Source organism: Cydia pomonella, chromosome 23, assembly GCF_033807575.1.
Source record: "Cydia pomonella isolate Wapato2018A chromosome 23, ilCydPomo1, whole genome shotgun sequence".
Lineage (NCBI taxonomy): Eukaryota > Metazoa > Arthropoda > Insecta > Lepidoptera > Tortricidae > Cydia > Cydia pomonella.
This window is the reverse complement of record NC_084725.1, coordinates 544,822-564,988: the sequence shown is the minus strand read 5'-3', so window position 1 is coordinate 564,988 and position 20,167 is coordinate 544,822. Positions and strand designations below refer to the sequence as shown.

Here is a 20,167-nt window from a genome sequence, read left to right as displayed (position 1 = left end):
TTGACTACTAGTCTGGCCTATTTGGTAGTGATCCTGCCTGACGCCGATAATCCTGGGTTCCAATTCTGGTAAGGTGAAGATCTATTTGTGTGTTGTTCCTGAGTCATGGGTGTTTTCTATGTATTTAAGTATTTGTTAAATTTGTTATTTAATGCATTTTTAGTCATTTTATTTTTATATTTGAATTTTATTTTGTAATGTGTCATATGGGTTGGTATACCTGTTTTATTTTTAAATATATAATATACTTAATTGTCTGGGTACCTACAGCACTAGCCTTCTTGAGCTTACTTCGGGGCTAAGTCAATTTGTGAAAAGATGTTCTTCTTTATATTTATTTATATTTACATTGAAAGGCGTCCTTTTTCAAATATTGAGTATGTGCATCATTATGGCGCCCACCAAAAGACTATGGACCGTAGTATAAAAGTTGAAGTACCTATAATAATTTGGACCTTCAACAGTTTACAATTATGCCAAGGTGTGCGCTGTCATCACCTTTAAGTATTTCCCCTAGCACGCACTTCATAGAGACAATAGGTTCGGTTAAAGCGTAAAAACAAACTCCAATATGAATCATCATTTTTATTTTTTAAAATAATTATAGCTAACCGTTTCGGCAATAATAGTTACTATTATCAATTCAATGACACAATAAGCATTTTCCGTTGTTAAAAATAATAATTCCACAATAAAAATAATATAAAGGGTTAGTTTGTTCATAAAGGTAATTATTTGTTTAAAATATAAGCTTAACATAAATCAACACTAAACTTAACTAAATACATAGCAGTTCGTTATTGACTAATCAATCGAGTACAAGTACAAAAAAATAACTTTTATAAAAAATATAATTCAATAAACACGTTACAGTTCAACGCTACAAATAACTAATTAAAAAAACATGGCATCGTTTTTTATATTAAATATGAACTTAAAATACGCTATACATCAAAATACAAATAAAACAATTCTGTCGCGATAAGTAATCGAATTGTATTATGTATGTTTGCCTAAACATCGATAAGGTACAATTATAGTATCATCACATCACATCCCTAATGTTATTTACATTCTTTTTTTAATTTTAACATGCCAAATATGAATTTTGACTTCTACATCGTAATTTAATTCTAAATTCTAAGCAAATGGAATTTTACATTACGCCGAAATACTTTTAATTTTGACCATTCAGTATTTCCAATAATCGATCACTATACAATTTTTATTATCCAAATATTTTACCATATTTTATGATACTAATATTTTTTGTTAGTTTCCAAAAGTTTCATTTTTTTTTGTAGTTCGCAATCACGACATTTTTAAATTACAGAGTCCAACGTGATTCAGAGCTGCCATCTTATATTTTACTATTTTGACGACTATATAAATGTCACGCGAATGACAGCAGGAATAGAGAGAATAACGTTGGATAACCTGTAATAAAGTATAAGTCCCGCTTATTTTAACATTAAAAAGTAAACGGGACTTCAAGAAATAAAGACTAGAATTCACCAATTGAAAGGGGCAAATACAATAACTTGGTTGTAAATACAAAAATAGTTGTAAATACAGATGGTTGTAAATAACAGTTGAACAACGCAAATGCCTGTTGTGGCACCGATCGGCTAGTATTATAGACGAAATATGCGCTGTCAGTTGTTTTAGAACCGTCCAAATTCGAAATTCAAAATGATTTCGATTGTAAATTTGGTTGTTACAAAACCGTTGTAACATTTGTTTATTTATCATCATTACATTCTAAATATTGTCAAAATTGTGTTTTTCGTATGTTTAATAGTAATTTTTACCTAAAAATGGATATGACGCCGATCTGGTGTCCCCAGAACACCGATACAGAGTACATTAACTATTATGACATGTAAGCACATTGAAGTACACAGATTTTTTTGTATTTATGTTTTTTATTCGTTGTTCACTACTCTCAAACACATAGCATAGAGCAAGCTTTATTATTTTTAATTTGTCTTTGTCTTACTCCATGCTATACAGCGGGCCCATTTATAAAACGATATTTCAAAGCCAATGTAAATGTTTCTTTATAACTGAGCCCTTGAATTACATTACATTAATTACGCTAACTTACAATATAAGGTAATAACTATTATGTGAGTTTAAATTGAAAACCTGGCTATCCTGTCTATATCTTAAAAATACGATTAATAATTGTATATTTGGCTAAATATTTTAAAACAAGCTCAAATACTAAACGTAAACGACGAAGCTTTAAATAAAGAACTTTAACAGTCAATAAGGATGTGTAAGTTAACACAACAGCAATCCATAGTGAAAACTCAACAACTAATATTTCCAATCGCGCAAAAAACTTTTTCTGCGCAATTGATAATATTTTTCTTAATTGGAAATAAAAAATGTAATGTAATCGCTGGATGTAGTTGCGATTAAGTCGAATTATAATTGCAAGCCGCATTCTCATGAAACTGCCGGTTGAGAAGAATGTGTAAGAAACTTCTCAGTAAATTCATGTTTTGTGGCAATTTTAAACCATAAAGAAAACGCTAGCTTTAAAATTATCAACGAATTCTCCTAGTAACATAACGATAACATAATATTTAATAGCCAATAAAACTAGAACATTTAGGCATCTTATCCATTTTTCTGTAAAAATTGAACCAACAGCGCATTAAGTGAATCAAATAGGTGGAGTTACTTGCTTGCATCCAAGGTTCACATCTAACAAAACCAGGTCTATTGACACTAAAAGATGGGGCCGCGGAGAAATCAACCAATTGAAATTCAATTGATTCAGAAAAGGAAAAACCAATTGCTGGAAAAAATCAATTGATTTACCGCACGACCCCGTCCGGCGACGCAAGTAAATCGCTCATTTAGGCTTTATTATTAGTATTAAATGTACACAGCTTAACTACGGAAATTTGTCTGTAAAATAAATGTAGAAAAAAAACTTCACTCCATATTTTTCAATTTCAACATTAAAAAATTTCTTCGTCGATAACTTAAAACAACTGCAGCCACGATCTGATATAACTATTCCTTCGATGATCACAGAGATTAAAGCCTGGAACCCGCGCGATTTATCCAGACACTAATCCAAAAACTTATGTTAAAACTTCATTAGATTAGAAAATACATGCGTATATTTTTACACAAATATTTTTACATTAATCGCACGGAATTGCAGGCTTATACGTTTGAACACTTTCATGGAAACGTAACTTTTGATATAATATTCTAAATGTAGGATTCACGGTCCGTGCTTACATAGTCCGTAAGTTTGTACAACTCGCGTTCAGTTCCCTAACACGATGGTTTATTAATTATAACTTTAAAAATACCCAAACGTCCATAAATTTTTCCTTCTACTACGATCTAAATTTAAAACAATACCTTTTATACATTATTCATAGGAACTTCATTTGTTGTTATATTAAATTTATTTTATATATTAATTTATGAGAACATTTTTACATAAATAGCGATCCGTTCACGATTTTTTTATTGTATTTATCGAAAAAATGTTCGGTTGCTTTTAGTTTCAGTCGAAATTGTTTTTTGTATAATTGTGTATTCACGTTTCCTAGAAAATTGATTATACCGGTAACCGCTCGTCTCGATGTAACTGGCCATATCTCCCCAAAGAAATACTTGAAAAATGTGCCGAAAAGTTTTGTATTTAAAATGAATAAAATACTTAATGAAACGAATAGTTCAATTAAAAACTCTCATCCACCAACCAAACGTCACGACAAAAATTATAAACGATTTTTTGGGCTATTGCATTGTGTTTTTGTTCACTATTTACATTGATACTCCGCTAGATGTCGCCGCACGGCTGTGTGCGACTACCCACAACGGATATACCAATATTAATTCAAGAATGAAATAATTACGTACGTTAAAATCAGCTTACTATACCTTACCTATGTTACGATTATACGTAGATAAACAATTTTGTGTGAACAAATTCGATGAGCTCCAATTTGTACGCACAAAATGTTACTTATTTATAATACATGATGATAATATTAAAAGAATTATATTCGGCAACACTTGACATTCTCATAGTCGGACCGGGATCTGACCACTTTCCAATTGGATCCAAAATTGGTTTTTCTTTCGAATTGAATTGAAAAGTGATCATTTTCAGGTCTGGTTTGATTCTAAATCTACTGCAGCGACAACATGGAGCAACTAGATGCTTCGGGTTATTGTGACGAAGCAGACGCTTCAAAAAGTATTGTTTATTGTTAAAATGATTCACTGGGCTATTGTGATTCATTTAAATGTGTTAAAAGTAAAATTAAAAATGTAAATAATGGGCTCATACTTCAACATCCGATGTTGATAAGAATGTCTCGTGTCTTTGTCTTTTTAAGGATTCGTCGAAGACAGATGGACCTTTAAAATCTTCGACTGTCTGTCTGTTCGGTTAAACCTGTCAAATTGACAGTTCCTCTATTCAGTGATAAATCGCTATTTTTTCTATTCGTACAATTTCATTTTAATTAAGTATTTACAAAAAAAGAATAAGTAACGGCAGTCTTCTGAAAAATAATAGTTGGTATTTTTATTTACAACTCTACAAAATAATTTGTAAATAATTATAGTTTTTGTTCAAATAATAATCGCATTAATAAAAATAAAATATTACTTTTTAGAAACGAAGACGTAACGTGGCTATAGTATATACATTATTATATCTAATATGGCATTTAATAATAATAAAATTAACATTTCACGCCGAAGAAAGATAGTTCCAAGTGATTTGAAAATAGTAAAATAAATTCTCCAATTTGATATAGATTTTTTGTGCGTTCAAAACGTGACTAGCATAGCATTATTGCGTGAAAAGACAAGAATAATAATCATAACAAATTTCAATATCACCTAAATAATATATTTGTAAAAATATCTTAATATGGAAAACTTTAAACGAAAACTAATTATTGCATAGTCGCTAAATGCGATAAACGTGCGAAAATAGTTTGGCACATCCCAAAGTTTGTACTAAGCTAAGAAACACCGCTCCGTGCTAAAGCTAATAAAAATAAATATATCATTTAAATAATAACGCGTAAAACAAATAAATATTGAAGATTGCACAGAATATTATTTCTCGTATCTATTTCTAATTTTATTTCTTGCAGCGAGTGTGTGTTCCATTTTTTGTTCAATCATTTTCATTTAGTTTATTTACATTAACATCGCTAATTTCCTATTTACAACAGTTAGTTCTATCTAGGCTTACGTACCATTATTGTTATGCGACTTCTTTATAACTAATGTATAATTTGCAATCGGAACCAAGAAAACAATTTTAACGTCGCAAAATTAACTAATCAGAAGCGATCACGCTCTGAAACCGAAACTTGAAACGATTAATTTTAACTAGAACGAAATCGCCTCAGATTAGTAGTAGCTGAAATCTCATGGCTGAGGGTTTTGCTGGAGGTGGACAGCTTGCTGCGCAGCTTGCTGGGCTGCTTGTGCCTGGGCTTGTGCTTGGGCTTGCGCCTGCTGCTGCATCTGTTGTTGCTGGACGGCTTGCTGGGCCGCTTGCTGAGCCGCTTGCGCCGCTTGGGCTACTTGTTGAGCGGCCTGCTGAGCGGCTGCTTGCTGAGCGGCTGCTTGCTGAGCGGCCACTGCCTGCTGGGCCGCTTGTTGAGCGGCCTGTTGAGCGGCCGCCTGTTGAGCGGCGACCTGCTGCGCAGCTTGCTGAGCGACCGCCGGCGACGGCAAATTAAACCCTAGCATCCTCGGATCGTGCAACCGCAGCGCCTGCTCTAATCTCTGCTCCTGCGCGATTCTGAAAGCTTCAACTAACTCTGGCGACAGCTGTCCACTAGCATCGTTAGGTGGGGTAATCTGCGGAGGAAAACCTCCATTATGTCTTAACGGACTTGGAGCTTCATTCCCATGGGCCGCAGCGGCTTGAGATACTGCAAGTCTTAGTGCTTCCGCTTGACTTCTAAGTAATGCCTCAGCTTGTTGGATTCTTAAAGCGGCTTCGTTAGGTGCTGGAGGGGTTTCCGCAGGCGGTTGCGCTGGTGGTTCTCTAGCTAGTTGCTGTCTCATGGCTGATACTAGATTGGCTGCAGCGACTTGTACAGCATTCGCGCCTTCCCCAGGTTGAGCCATCATATTTGCGGCGGCTGCAGCGATTGCGGCGACTCTTTCGTCGCCGTACGCTTGGTGTCCGTTGCTGGCGGATCGGAGTAGGTCTGTAAGCTTGTTGACAGCTGCTCCTCCATCTGAGCCTGCTGAGGAGGAGAGTCTGCCGTTGGAGGAGGAGTCGGAGTGCGCTGGGGATGGAGGGGCGAGGTTGAGGAGCCCTGAGCCTCCTGCGGAGGACACGGCGGCGAGGAGGTCGCGCTCGCGGCGCTCGGCGGCGGCGCGGGACAGCACATACTGCGCCGCAAACTGGTGCTTCGGCTCCATCCGCATGTGTTCCATGTGGGACAGGAGACCTGGAACATGCGGTGTCGTGTAAGATTTCTGGAGTACATAAAAGCCAGCCTTTCATAGAACAGTTTTAGAAGATCTAGTAGGTAAACCTAAAAGGTCTTCTATTACTTAATCTCATTTTATTACTGTTAATCTAGTTTTTATTGTACTATTAAAAAGTTGTAATTAATACTTATTTTAGGATATTATATAGGTAACTAATGTAAGAGAAAGAGAAATAAGATTTTTCATGTTGTTTATTTTCTTATTGAAAAATACCTAACTAATTCGGCGTTGGGAATAAATTCTCATAATAATTTAAGTTTAAATTCACAAAGCAAATACTCGTAGGAGCAGGTAGGTAATATGAAGATAAATTATACAACAAAGGTTGTTAGTTTATATAAAATTTAATATGAATTGTAATTAAAAACCAAACCACGGTGTCAAAATAGGGAAATCGAGAATAAAATAACACGTAGTAACAAGATTTAATTTACCTACAAAAATAATTATTGGAGGTTTGTAAAGTAGGAAGTCACCATTGCCATTACTATTTATAATTATGACACAATCCTAAATAACCGTAACTCATATTGAAGCCAATTAAAATGTTAAATAAATGAGCAATTAAAATGTGTTTCAAATGTCTATAATTTTTAGGTTGTAATATAATTTAATAGCATGTTTTATCGCATTCGGCTGGTTTTATGTAAGATGATATTTACAACAACGAATACTTTACCACTTTTTGTCATATTACTGTATTGTATTGAACACATATAGTGAGAAAAATAAACTCTAGGTACCTTAGATTTTATAACTTAATGTTGATTTCTCACTATTAAATTCAAGATTAGACGATTTAAAGGAGCTACGCTTAAATAATGTTTAGTTTTAAGTTTATAAAATGCATATATATATGTTAGTCTGTAAAGTATTTGTGATTTGGGCCTTGTTATCTGATTTAAATTTGAAACAAATAAATAAATTGAAAAATCATGTAATGTTTAAGTAAAACCAAACATTATTTTCCTAGTAAATACTAATCTTAATAGATGAAGTCATTATTAGATGAGTATCATTCGTAATCGAGCTTCTGCTAAAATGTTCCTAGTACAAAGACAACAATTGTATGTGTCTTCAGAAATACCTTGATTTTTCACTTCCAAACACTGAATTATATTTTATATTTAAAGTGCCTCTCTTAGTTTCCCTTCTGGGTTGAAATGCCAGATGGCAGTCACTTTCATAAAAACCTAGTACCCAATTCTCAGGATTAGTTGCCAAGCGGACCCCAGGCTCCTATGAGCCGTGGCAATAACAAACGCTAGGAAGAAGAAGAGGTATTTAGAGTACCTCTACAACGGAGAAGAACTCCTTTTGTTTTGTAATTCAAGTCAATCTTCTATTATATACTGGTTCTTAATTTCTGCTGACTCTCATAATCTGTATCATAAAAAGTACTTACCACTTTCATGCGTAAACACGGCCTGGCACACAGAACAGGGCCACATCCTCAAACTGCTGGTCAACTGCGTCTCCGGATGGCAGGCAAGGTGCTTCCGTAGCGAACCCTCGTTCACGTAATGTTTTCCGCAGACCGGGCACGGGTGGTTCGCCGTCCGCCGCTTGGCTACATAAGGATCAGTTGGTTTAGCTTGCGCAGGGTACGGTGACGTGGCAGGGGGGCCTGCGTGTCACCAGGATGGGGAGGTTAGTGGGAAGGTTAGGAGAGAAAAAAAATTGTGGTTAGTGAATGTTAGTTTATGTGGTGACGGTGGGGGCCGTCGGTTGCTTAAGTTTAGGGAAATGCTTATGAAGAGAAGTTTTTGAAAAAGCTTAATTTTTTTTATGATTTTGGTATGATCATTAAACAATATTATTGAATGAAAGAATGATGAGATCAATGATGAAGTGTTCGAGAAATAATCGCTTATATTCAGGTTGGCAGTTAAAACAGAAGTTGAGAATAAAAAAAGATGAAAGTGTGACGCCAACTTTTCAAAAGCCCTCTCCATTAGCGATACAAAACGATAACAAAAGACGTGACGACAAAACGAGGAAAATGTAGCTATTAGAAACGTAAACAAACATGTTATGACAATAGACTGCCATCCGAAGAATCCGTATCGCAAACCAAACTGTTTGCAAAACACCGCCATGCTTTAGCATAACAACATATTCCTCGTCCGCACTTATACTAAAATTACTGTTAAATTATCTAATGGAAACGATACTTGTTCGTGTGATTTTTAAACCAACACCCCTGCTGGCTTCTCGCCAGTTGGAAGCTTTTATATCAATAAATGTTTTATTGCAAAATATTTACACAACCATTACGTTGTAAGAGCAAAACTGAGCAAACTTCCAACGACGACTCTTAAAACTAAACACACATCTGTTCCGCGTTTAGAATCTTGACAAATTCAAAAATGGAAAACGAATTCTAAACTTCTCTCGAAACGAATGCGTTCTTAATTCAAACTTAATCTAACACCCGCTGCAGAAAAACCAGGAGTCTCAGGAACTTACTCGCAACGCCGGACGCGTTGGGGTCCTTGTGGGTGTTCTTCATGTGTTCGACGAGGGCTTCGCCCCCGAACACGACCTTGTGGCAGATGGGGCAAGGGGTTGCGGTGGCGCCCCCTATCATGAGGGCGGCGTGTTGCTGCAAAACACCAAGATGCAGCTGAAGCTCCTATGGGCGCCCCAGCATAAGTATATTAGGTAACGTTCATAAAACACACGTCAAAAGGGAATTTGGAAACCAAAAATACGCCGAAATGGAATTTTGATAACGGGCCGAAAAGAGTTTTTGGGAAATCATAGTAACGGCCGAAAAGGGAATTTTGATTTAAAGATTGGAAAACGAAAGAGAAAATAATAAAGGGAAACGTGGCGTTTCCTATAACTGTTCAGTTCCATAATTAAGTTTCGAAATAAAAATTGCCAAATATATTTTTTTGTATGATAACACCAAGTTCCAAATTTAGGTATTTGACATAACAACAAAAAATGTGCTTATGTTACAACTGAACACCATTATACATATCTTCAAGAAGTAAACAAAAAACCTTACGAATTTTTTTATAGCAATAAAATTATTAAAATAAATGTTTAAACCATCGAAGTAAAAACACAAGACTATTCAATATTTGCAATATAAACGCTTAATAAATATAATATTTACACTGAAAACACAGTTGCTTAAAAAATATGGCGCTTTGCCAATATCATTCGGAATGAACTTGAAATTTCACAAAGCTTCCTGTTATTTATAATTAGTCTTTTTAGCAATATATGAAAGTCGTTTGTGGTAAAGATAATTCCAAATAATCATTGCAATTTTATATTGAATTGCAAAATGCTATATATAATTTAATAGATTGTTTTACTGATCGAGAGTTAACTCTAAAATTGATTCAAATTTATTGTCTATTCAAAAATTATATATTAAGAAAATTCAATAGTTTAAGGGTAAACTGTTTTAGCAAAAAGTACTCTCAATTTTTAAATTAAAAGAAAAATGGAAAAATTCACAGCTCCCGGCAAGAATTTAACTTGCGACATTTTGGAATACCGGTCCAATCACTCTTAACCGACCCGACTGAGCTACCAAGCTTACCAGAAGCGTGCGAATTTTTTCATTCTCTCCTTTTCCACACGCCTTCGGTTGGCACATAGCGCCATCTACCTACAAAAGTACTCTGATTAAAAAAAGTTGTATATGTTATTAAATCTAGGAGTCCCACTCCATTCAATTGAAAAAAAAATATTATACTGTTTTTTTTAAGTAGCCGCCATTGCCCACCAGTGAGACAATTTATAAGCTCGTTAAAAAAAGTGAAGTTGGTGAATTCGGCCATGCTGATACTAACCTTGGCCGTGTGCGTCCTAAGGCTGCTCTCCGTGGCAAATCCCTTGCCGCAGATGTTGCAGTGGAAGGGCCGGTTTTTGGCCCTCTCCACCTGGGCGTCGTGGTTGCGTAAGTGCTGCTGCAGGTTGGACAGCTGGATGAACGCGCGCCCGCAGTCGGGAAGGTGGCATTTGTAGGGGCGTTCGCCTGGAAAATAGATATATGTTAATATGTTGCTGTCAAATATTAAACAGCTGTTCAGAATGGGGAGGTAGTGGCCGTTTCACTATACAAACATAGTCGCCATTTTCCTCTGGATAATAAAATTTTAGTAAATACTTTTACGCAATTTTGTATATTAACCCCAGCTTTGCCCCATGGTTGTTGTTGTTAGTTTTGTTCGTTATTATAGGACATAAGAGCTTTTAAAAATGTGTATGGAATTTGTTTTTGCACTTTTCCGGTTTTTTGATATAGTGATTACTTTCAGAAATAACTGCTCCGAAAGAAAAAAAAATGTCCTCTTCTCTAAAATTGGTAACTATGGAACCCTATACTGAGCCTGGCCCGACATGCTCTTGGCCGATTTCTGTTTTGTACAATTGTAGCTTTTATTGAAGACGATCCGTAGTGTTAGAGATTGAGTATAAAAGTCATAAATCTGTTGAGTTTCATAAATATAATGTTGTATGTAAATTTGTGCCCATTCACGATTTTATACATTGTATTATCTAAGGAAAGTAAATAAAATAAATTTTAAGTATCAAACAACTCATAATGTTACATTATTTTATATCTATTATATATTTTTTTACATTGTTGACCATACAAAGTATTGCTATAGTTTAAGCTTAAATCAGAAAGTAACTTTTGAAGCTGTTGCACTAGTAAAACTTTTGTTTGACGGAAAACTGGTTTTGTATTGGAGTTAGTAGTATATTTAAAGCATGAAAACCATGGTTTGTTAGTAAGACTGCAATTACAATAAAATTTGATACGGTCTGGAACTGCACTAGATTGGGTCATAGCACCAAAGTTCTTAAATAAATCAACATATCAATATTGGAAAATTGTGTTGATGCCAATTTTATAACTGCAATAGTATTTATAGATAAAGTAAATTGGCTGAGAATCAGCTTTCTAGTCAAGGTCATAATATATTTTTAAATTTAATATGTCAATTAACTTAAGAATCGTCGTATTAGTTGTAAAACCAAGTTTCTAAACAATTATTTATGAAGCAATGTATCGTTCAACGGCCGTTCCGTTGCAAAAAACAAAACACGACCGCGAATCCCGTTCGAAATTCGAATGTTACGCAATCCGAGTTCAACGGTCAGCGACCTCCGAGTCCGAATAACCCAAATCGGGACCCGACCTAACCCAACGTCGCCCGCCATTTTTAAAAATAAGACCATAATAAAACCAACGCATACTTTTAGCCGGTACCGGCAAGCAAATGCATAGGTCATTGACTGCACACGAACACACCGCACACACACAAAAGCTACTTTTATAATGCGTACACGCCAATATAGGGTATCTTTTAGTCCTGGAGTTGTGTTAGTGATTTTGCATGTCTGAGAAGAATGTACGCATTGCGCGTGCAAGATATTGTAGAATTATTTCCTAGATGTTAGATAGATATATGATGGGGCCTGACACAGGCAATGGTCGGAAATATGGCCGGCTGGTAATACTAATCTGGCCCTAACGGTCCGATTGCCATATTTATGGTTAGTAAATTTTATAACAGACTGGGTTTTATTGGGTCGCTTTTGCAGAGAAAAGTTTAGTTTAAAATATTGCGTTACATAAGTTTACATTTATTAGGTATTTTATCGGTCGTCGAGCGAGTGATTAAGTGTTTATGGTCTAAATGGATTAGAAAGCATGGGTATTGGGAATCGTTATGTAATTCAATGTAAGATAAAAGCTTAGATTTGAACAGCACATTAAATTTTTCATAGCATTGTAGTCCTTTGATAAGTTATCGATGAAATTTAGAATTCGATGAACTCTCGAAAAAATATTGTTTTAATAATGTTCTACTAAGCTTACCTTATCCGTCTGTGTGTCTATCTTTGCTATTCCTTATAAAACAATTAATTGATAGACCATGTTCAAATTCTGCTATTCAAAAGTAAAACCCGTGATGTAAAACGATTTTTATCTCAACATTCCACCAGTCAAGTTAGGAACATAGAAGTTTTTTTTTTTGTATCAGTCATTGGCATACAAGTTGACCGCCTTTTTGATAGCAAAATATTGTAAGTCTAAGTTTTCCCGATCCTGTACAATCTCTAACTCACAAAAAAACCTTTTATGAAGCTTGTAGTTATAAGACCAAAAAACAAACTGGTGATTAAACTGATAATTAAATCGATAACCTCCGTTCTAATCGAGATCCTATCTCAAACAATAGTAATAAATCGCAGTGCACATTATTATAATTTCGTCCGCGGTGTATTAAATCCGCAAGTACAAGATTTACTTAACACTCAGTGACTCACGCATTGTAAGTCAATAGTGTTGGCACGTTTCGTTTTAAAAACAAATTACAAGACAATAAAAAAATATAAGAGAAATAGCAAAACAGTTTAAGTGTAAAATATTTTGCATAAATCTTTTGTTAAATAGAAGTGGTAACATTATGTGAGCTAATGAGTTATAAAGGCATGTCTTACTTATTTAATTACAGTTTGTGTAATCAAAGTTATTTAAGACTAGAAGTATATATTTGTGTTAAGTATTAAAATAGGCTTTAGTTTGTATAGCTATTAACATGAAAGACGTAATAAACATTATAAGCCTGTTACGGAGGTTCTGGGAAGTGTGCAGAATCTAAACAACATCCAATAAAAAACACAAGTTACGTTGCAAAACTACAGAAAGAACGTACTTCCAGATTTCCAATTATACAATCCAAGATAACGGCTATTAAAAAACAAGCGACCATAAATAAAATATTATCCGTCTTCCGGGTACACTATACTGAACTATCCATTGTACTTATTTTTCAACCCATACAACCTACGCGTAAAGGTTTCCAGTGGGACTCAAGCCTTCCTTGCGTTAATATTGCGCCTAAACATTTACCCGTAGCGTCGCTTTTAGTACAAATGGTAGATCAATTTATACTGGAAGTTGTCTATGGTTATTTTTGTTATTTCTCTATGAATAAATGGAAGGGAAAGGCGCTCGCCTTAGCACAGTTAGGACGATGTACGATGGCCTAAAGGATGGTATCTTAGATTGTGTGGTATTTACATTTTTGAATGTACATGGGTATTTTGCGTTAAGTTCTTTGTTAGTTACAAGCGAATTGGTCTTTTTGATGTCTTTTTGTGAAGAATAAACCCACTGAAAACGTACAGAAAGTAAACTATTTGATAGATTATCGACTAACAAAATCATCTTGTGTAAATTATCTGTATTTTCACTTATTGACCCTCTATATGTATAGATGTCTACAAATACAGTACACTGAAATTGCATTTTTTTTGGTCTAATTTGTTTATGAGCTTTAGTTAGCTAGTTAGCTATTAAAACTCACTTTATATATTTTTTTATCTCGATTGAAATATAACTAAGGTTATGTGGGGTAAGAAAAACGGTATATTTTGTTCGGGGCAAGAAAACAGTACAAGGACTCCCTACAAGTTACCCTATCTAACTTTACCCTTTTTCAAAACCATAGACAAGAATCTTAATGAAGGAAAACTCTGTTCGTTTGTAGCGCGCGCGCAGCCTACGCAGGCATTTACATACAAAAGTACTTCCTTGCAAGCTGCGCGTAGGCATAAAGCATTCTAGGCTCAGGCTCAGGCCAGAAAAACGGTTATTTCCAACTGTCTCAATGCAAAAATGCTAATTTTATGCATTTTGTGTTGTGTCAAATGTTATGTTTACTAGTTTAGAAATTTCGTTATATAGGCAAAACATATTAGAAATTAAATTGAAGTTTCAAGTAATAATCTGGATCATTACGCTTGTCAAATCTAACAAGCCTTTTTTGATAGGTAATCCTTATCCGTCATTTTGACATTTATGTTTGTTAACAGTTGGTTAAATACAAAAAAAATAATAAAACACATACATATTTAAAACAATGTTTTTTCACTTTTAATGTTCATTTTATAAAAAATATAGATTGAAACGGACCTATCAAGAACACGCCACAACTGAAACCGTTATTTTAAATTTGAATAACGAAAATAAACGAACTACCAACCACAAACAAACCGTCTGAAAGGTATTCGAATTTCGAAAATAATAAATTGCATTCGGAATGCATCGCGTCGATTTTAAAACCGTCGGCGCGTGTAGCGAATTTATTTTTGAAATTAGAACGCAGACTTACGCGCCATTTTGACTCGTCGAATAAATCTTGCGTGTTTTCGCCGTTTTGATGTTATTTGAGATTTTTGATATACAATGAACTAGGTTTTGAGATTGTATTATAGCTATTGCTTAATCGGAAAGACGGAAACTGATTATAAAAACCATTATAGTTACACAAGTTTCTAATTTAAACCCTAAATAAAATAAAATTACGAGAATACACAACATCGCAAGTCGTGTTGCCACGGTAATAAACATCTTTACAAATAAGTGGTAATTAATCTCTAAGTTTAAATATTCTTTTCGGAATTCATCTGCGACTTTATTGAAATTTGCTAAACCCTATTTAAAGACAAATCATAAATTCCACAAGTCAATTTACCAATATCTATGCCATTTGATCGAAAGGTTAGCTAGACTAATTTGTTTAAAAGAGTAAGTTTGTGTGAAACAGACGGTATTTTTTTTAACTTAATACGGACCGATTCGAACTTTAAGATACGTCAAATATCAGGTTTAAGATACAATATGGATCGAATATGACAGTGTCATATATGACGTTTTTGTTTGAAGTGACTGCTTTACAAATACAAATACAAATACAAATACAAATATTTATTAATAACAAAAAGTTACAAGTCATTTCTTGATAGTGAGTACATTCTGTACTTTATTTTATACCTTGTAATTACGATTATAAAAACACAGTGTTGAATTAATTAATTATTCATTATAAAATCAATGTATAAAAGTTCAAATTATAATAGTAACAACAATATTATTTATATAATCAGAAACAATAATATTATTTACTTTAAATTATAATAGGTAGGTTAAAGTATTCTGCGTAATCGTAGAACACTTCGCTCATGAGCCACATTTTTAATTTACACTTATACTTATACTTTATACTTATACTTTAATATAAGTATTAGATTCTCTACCTCGACACAAATTAAATGCAATAATTTAAAAAAAAAACGGGTTGCACTCCGGGAGTGCCGGCAGAAGTGAAAACTTGAATATTGACGTTGTGCATTTTTGATATTTTGGAATATTTAGGGAATAATTTTGCACGAATTACTTTAATAATCAGTATAAAAGTATCATTTATTTATTTATTTAATCTTTATTGCACAAAAGAATACCTTATAGCAAAAGGCGGACTTAATGCCATGAGGCATTCTCTACCAGTCAACCATTAGGCAAAGCAGAGAGATTGTGGGCAGTGCTACTTTAACAACAACAATCATTCATGTGGTAAAATCAATATTCATTTATTTCGCTATCGTACAGAAACATGACAATTTATATTACATTAAAAATTTAACACTTCAGAATTACAATTATTTAACATTAAAAAGTTTATCTCTCAGAAAAATCAACCTCCATCCATAATTTCAACGACTCTTACACCATCATCATTACTAGAACCATCATCGCCAATCTCTAAAACTGATACGATAGGTTTATGGTAGCTGAAATAAGAAACCGCTCTACAACACCATCAGTTGTGTTGTAGAGCAGAAAATAATGTTCTTGACAAACATGAAAAAAAAAACACAAGAGGTTAAAATAACACAATGATGTACATACTAAAAACCCAATGCAAAAAAACATAATCAAAAACTAAAACTAAAAAACTAAATTAGTAGCAATTTTCTTGCTCTTTTTATGCACTAAAGTAATATACCACTACAATACCGAAATAAAGATAACTCGAAACTTACTTCAACGGTAAATAATGTACGCGATCGTAATTAAACCATACATAATTTACGACGGTCGAAAATTTAAATTATTAGGCATAAAATGCGTGCACACATGGAAGTGCACCCCACCTTCCGCCCCCACAGGGGGCGGCCCCACCCCCCCAACTATTTTGGGGTGGGCAGTGGGCACGGAAAAAATAACGGTACACACCTGCGCGCGGGTGAATTTTGTTGGTATTGACATTTTCAATGCATATGGCAGCCATTTTGTTTCGTATAAATAATAGTAGTGATGTTTAACTCGCGATGGTGGGGTTTTATGGATTTTAACTTAAAAATATTGGTAAAGTTTTTATTTAGCTAAAGCTGCTTAATGGCAATACATATTTAATTCAAATATCAGTACCACCTATTAATATCATCAAATTATCATAGTAAGTAAAATTTGGCTAAACTTCTTACATAAAAAATCTAACCAAATGACTGCTTTTACGCGTCAAAGTCAATAAAAGATAAGTAGATGATAAATTCCAAGATAAAACACAATTACTATGATAAACGTAAATAAAAGCAGATTTTACAAACAAATAGCAATAAAAATAACAACGCTTGTAATTCAACATCTTGGCAAGATACTATTGTCTATATAATTTAAAAGACAATACAATCATATCAATACCCACATAAAACGACCGAACTCAAAACGAATTTGGAAAAAACAGCTCTTCATAACTTGTTTTAAACAATCCCACGTTTAAACATTCAAGGAAAACTCGGTTTTTTTTACTTTTTTTTTTAATTTTCGCCGCCGCTATCTCGGCAATGCTTCAGTGGTCAAATAAAAACTTGAGGAGTTCAGAACAGGGATTCCGTCCGAGACTTCCGCGTTGTAACATTTTCAACATATTTTCTTAATATTTTTTTACCGTTTCATTGTCGCATATTATAAATTATTTCATTTTTATATGATAAAAAGAAATACAATTAAATTATTTGGTGGAAACTAGAATATAGACAAATTGTGACCATGGCCGGCAAAACCTCCCACTTTGTCGCTTCCCATAAGGACGAGATTTGCTTGTATCTTTAAACGAACAATCTGTCAAGGCGTCCTTGTGACAAGCGACAAAGAGGAACGTTTTTTTTTTAAATTTAATGTAAATAATGTAAAATTCATGGCAAACAAAGTGATGACATTTTAAATCATTTTATTACCTAAATACATTGGTAGACTTAATGTACGTATTTAGATACATTTGTACAAGTATAATGGATAAAACCTCTATTAACTTTGCACCGTCTTGACCAGAACAAAGTGAGGAGTGTCATTATGAACTCTATATTTACATATAACTTTGACAATAATGGTAACATTGCCACACTTGGTCATTGCTAATGCCATGCATAATAGCTTGGTCGGAACCTGAGCACAAAGTTTTCAACGAACGCTTACGCGACCGTGACTGCAGTAATCTATTACTACCCGCCATTTCTTTTGATTAGAGGAGTCGGGTTTTTTGGAACTAATTGGCGTGGGCTTGACCACTCGCTACAGCTCTCTTCAATTATATTATCGGCTAACATTTGTTGTTACAAGTCTACTAAACACTACCAATTCAGTTACTTAATACAGAATTTTCAAAAGTTTAAAATTAAGCCTTTTAAAACACTATTAATAATACAAGAAATTCAAATAACCGAAAATTCCAAAGAGCACTCCATTCCTTTCCGCCAGGCAGTCAAGTTAAGAAAGATAGCCAGCTAACTTCTGAAAAGGGTACAACGTTTCCAGAGGATTCCTCGGAAAAGCGAATAAAAAATAAAACGGTTTTGCACAAGAGAAAAATGCAAAAAGAACAAAACTCGATCTTGGCAAGTTTTGCTAAAGTTGTACCGTCTGGGAGGGTTGGCAGCTCTTGCGTCTTATTGGAAAAGGTTTTTGAGATATTCCATTTTATCTATAAAAAAGACATTACATGCATGTTTAATTTTGTGTTTAAACACAGGAATGTACCGAAACACTTCATATTTTTGGCAACTTTAATTAAGTTTGATCATATTCCAAACTAAGGTCTGTTTTTTTTATTTCGTAGACTAAAATGACGTTTCATATGTAAGACATGACATTTCTTAGTACCACATGAAATGTAATTTTAATCTACGGAATAAAAAAACAGAATATAGTGATCTTGAGCACATTAATACATATAAATTTTACATTGTGATTTTTGGAGTGTTTGGTGATATTGTTCTTTTTACTTCGGCTAAGCATAGATATGCGTTCCTTATTACTATTCCTCTAAATCAAGGTATCGCTTTCATTTCGGGACTATCCTATCGTCATTATCAATAGAATAGCTAACCTCCTCTCTTCGTGTACTCTACTTATTCAGGTCCTGAGTTAGTCTCATCCAGAAGAGCCCCGCGATCTTCCGAATGTCGTCCATCCAACGAGCTAACAGACGCCAGGCACTGATCCGTAAGCATAATCATCCACAATAAATTATCATAGACAAAAAATCCTAGACGAAGTGACAACCCTGGCACAAACTAAGATCGTGTGAACAGCGAGAGGTTGGCATCACTCGCCGATTATTTTTATTCATCCCCTCCCTAGCTTAACTTTTTAAATGTGTCGCTCCGGCTTCCAAATTTAAAAATTCTACTGCAGTCTGTTGAATTGGGAATTGGAAGTTTAAAATGTTTCCACTAGTTTTTAACGTTTGAATAATAATTGCGAATTTTAAATTTGGAATGAGCTTTTTCCGAGTTCTGACTGTTAGTTGCGGGAAATGAATTAAAGTTTTACACGAGAGATTAGCTTTTATATTTTTTACTTGGCATGTGACATTTATATTGCAGCATAGACACTATGTTTTTTTTATTCCTTCAGTGATAGTTCTGTGTGTATCTGCAATTTAATTGAAATAAAAGCAGCAAAAGTGGTAAAAAAATATAATCTCTATTTTCGTTTTTAATCTAGATCGTTGACAATAAAATGAACTGTAATACTGTAACACAATACTTATTTATAAATCATTGCTGCAACCCTTTGGATAGTTTTTTGTTTCTTTTATTTCAACCCTTTGATTACCTGGCATTGTTTTTTTTTTAAGTCCAAGGGGTCCGGTGCGTCAATCTGTATTTATTTCATTATTATTATTTTATTAATTTGATGAATGACATTTGTGTAATAATTTAGATCAGCACTGTACAAGTCAGACTTGTATTTATAATTAACATTATGGTGCAAAGGTTAAAATAGGTACATAATAATATAACTTAGGGTACCTACTAGTTAGTTAATACCTAGGTAGACGAATACAAGGTATAGAACTAATTAAAGCTTTGTGAAACTTGTTTCTTCCTTTTTTTCTATTTATTTCTTAAATTTAAGTACTTTGGTTTAGGTTTTGTAATTGTTCCATTAATTAATATAAAACTTTATTCATGTTTATTACTGTATTTGTCATCTTACAATGACATATCTTTATTTTTTCTTCACTGGCCAAAAAACTATTATTAGATAATTAGGTGTGGATATTAGAAAAGATTACTTCTAGATTCAACAAAATTATAATAATAAAATATGTAAGCAGACGACCTCTAACGACCCGAATACTCGCCACATGGACATACAAAAAATTCATCCCCTTGTCTTCCGCATACAAACTTGCCTAAAAGGGTGACCTTTTGACAAAAGTGCATCATTCCGATGGACAATGCCCCGGCAGCTGTCCAATGGCCGAAATAATACTCCATTATTATTACGCTATTATTATGCTAATTTTGTATTAAAGCTATT

The 20,167-nt window shown here is 34.0% G+C and overlaps 1 protein-coding gene across 12 annotated transcripts in view; it reads right to left on the bottom strand.

Moving 5' to 3' along the window:
• Window positions 1–572: 572 nt before the first annotated feature.
• Window positions 573–20,167, bottom strand: part of LOC133530737 (zinc finger protein 184-like) — a 160,286-nt gene continuing 140,691 nt past the window's right edge. For 9 of the 12 annotated variants that reach the window (XM_061868771.1, XM_061868777.1, XM_061868774.1 and 6 more), the window contains 4 exons: window positions 10,329–10,513; window positions 8,983–9,148; window positions 7,919–8,140; window positions 573–6,470 (listed from right to left, as the gene is read on the bottom strand). In XM_061868771.1, coding sequence (XP_061724755.1) covers window positions 5,431–6,470; window positions 7,919–8,140; window positions 8,983–9,148; window positions 10,329–10,513 — 1,613 coding nt within the window. In that variant the 3' untranslated portion in view covers window positions 573–5,430. The remainder of the gene's footprint in view (window positions 6,471–7,918; window positions 8,141–8,982; window positions 9,149–10,328; window positions 10,514–20,167) is intronic. The other 3 variants (XM_061868778.1, XM_061868780.1, XM_061868781.1) reach the window with 2 other exon arrangements.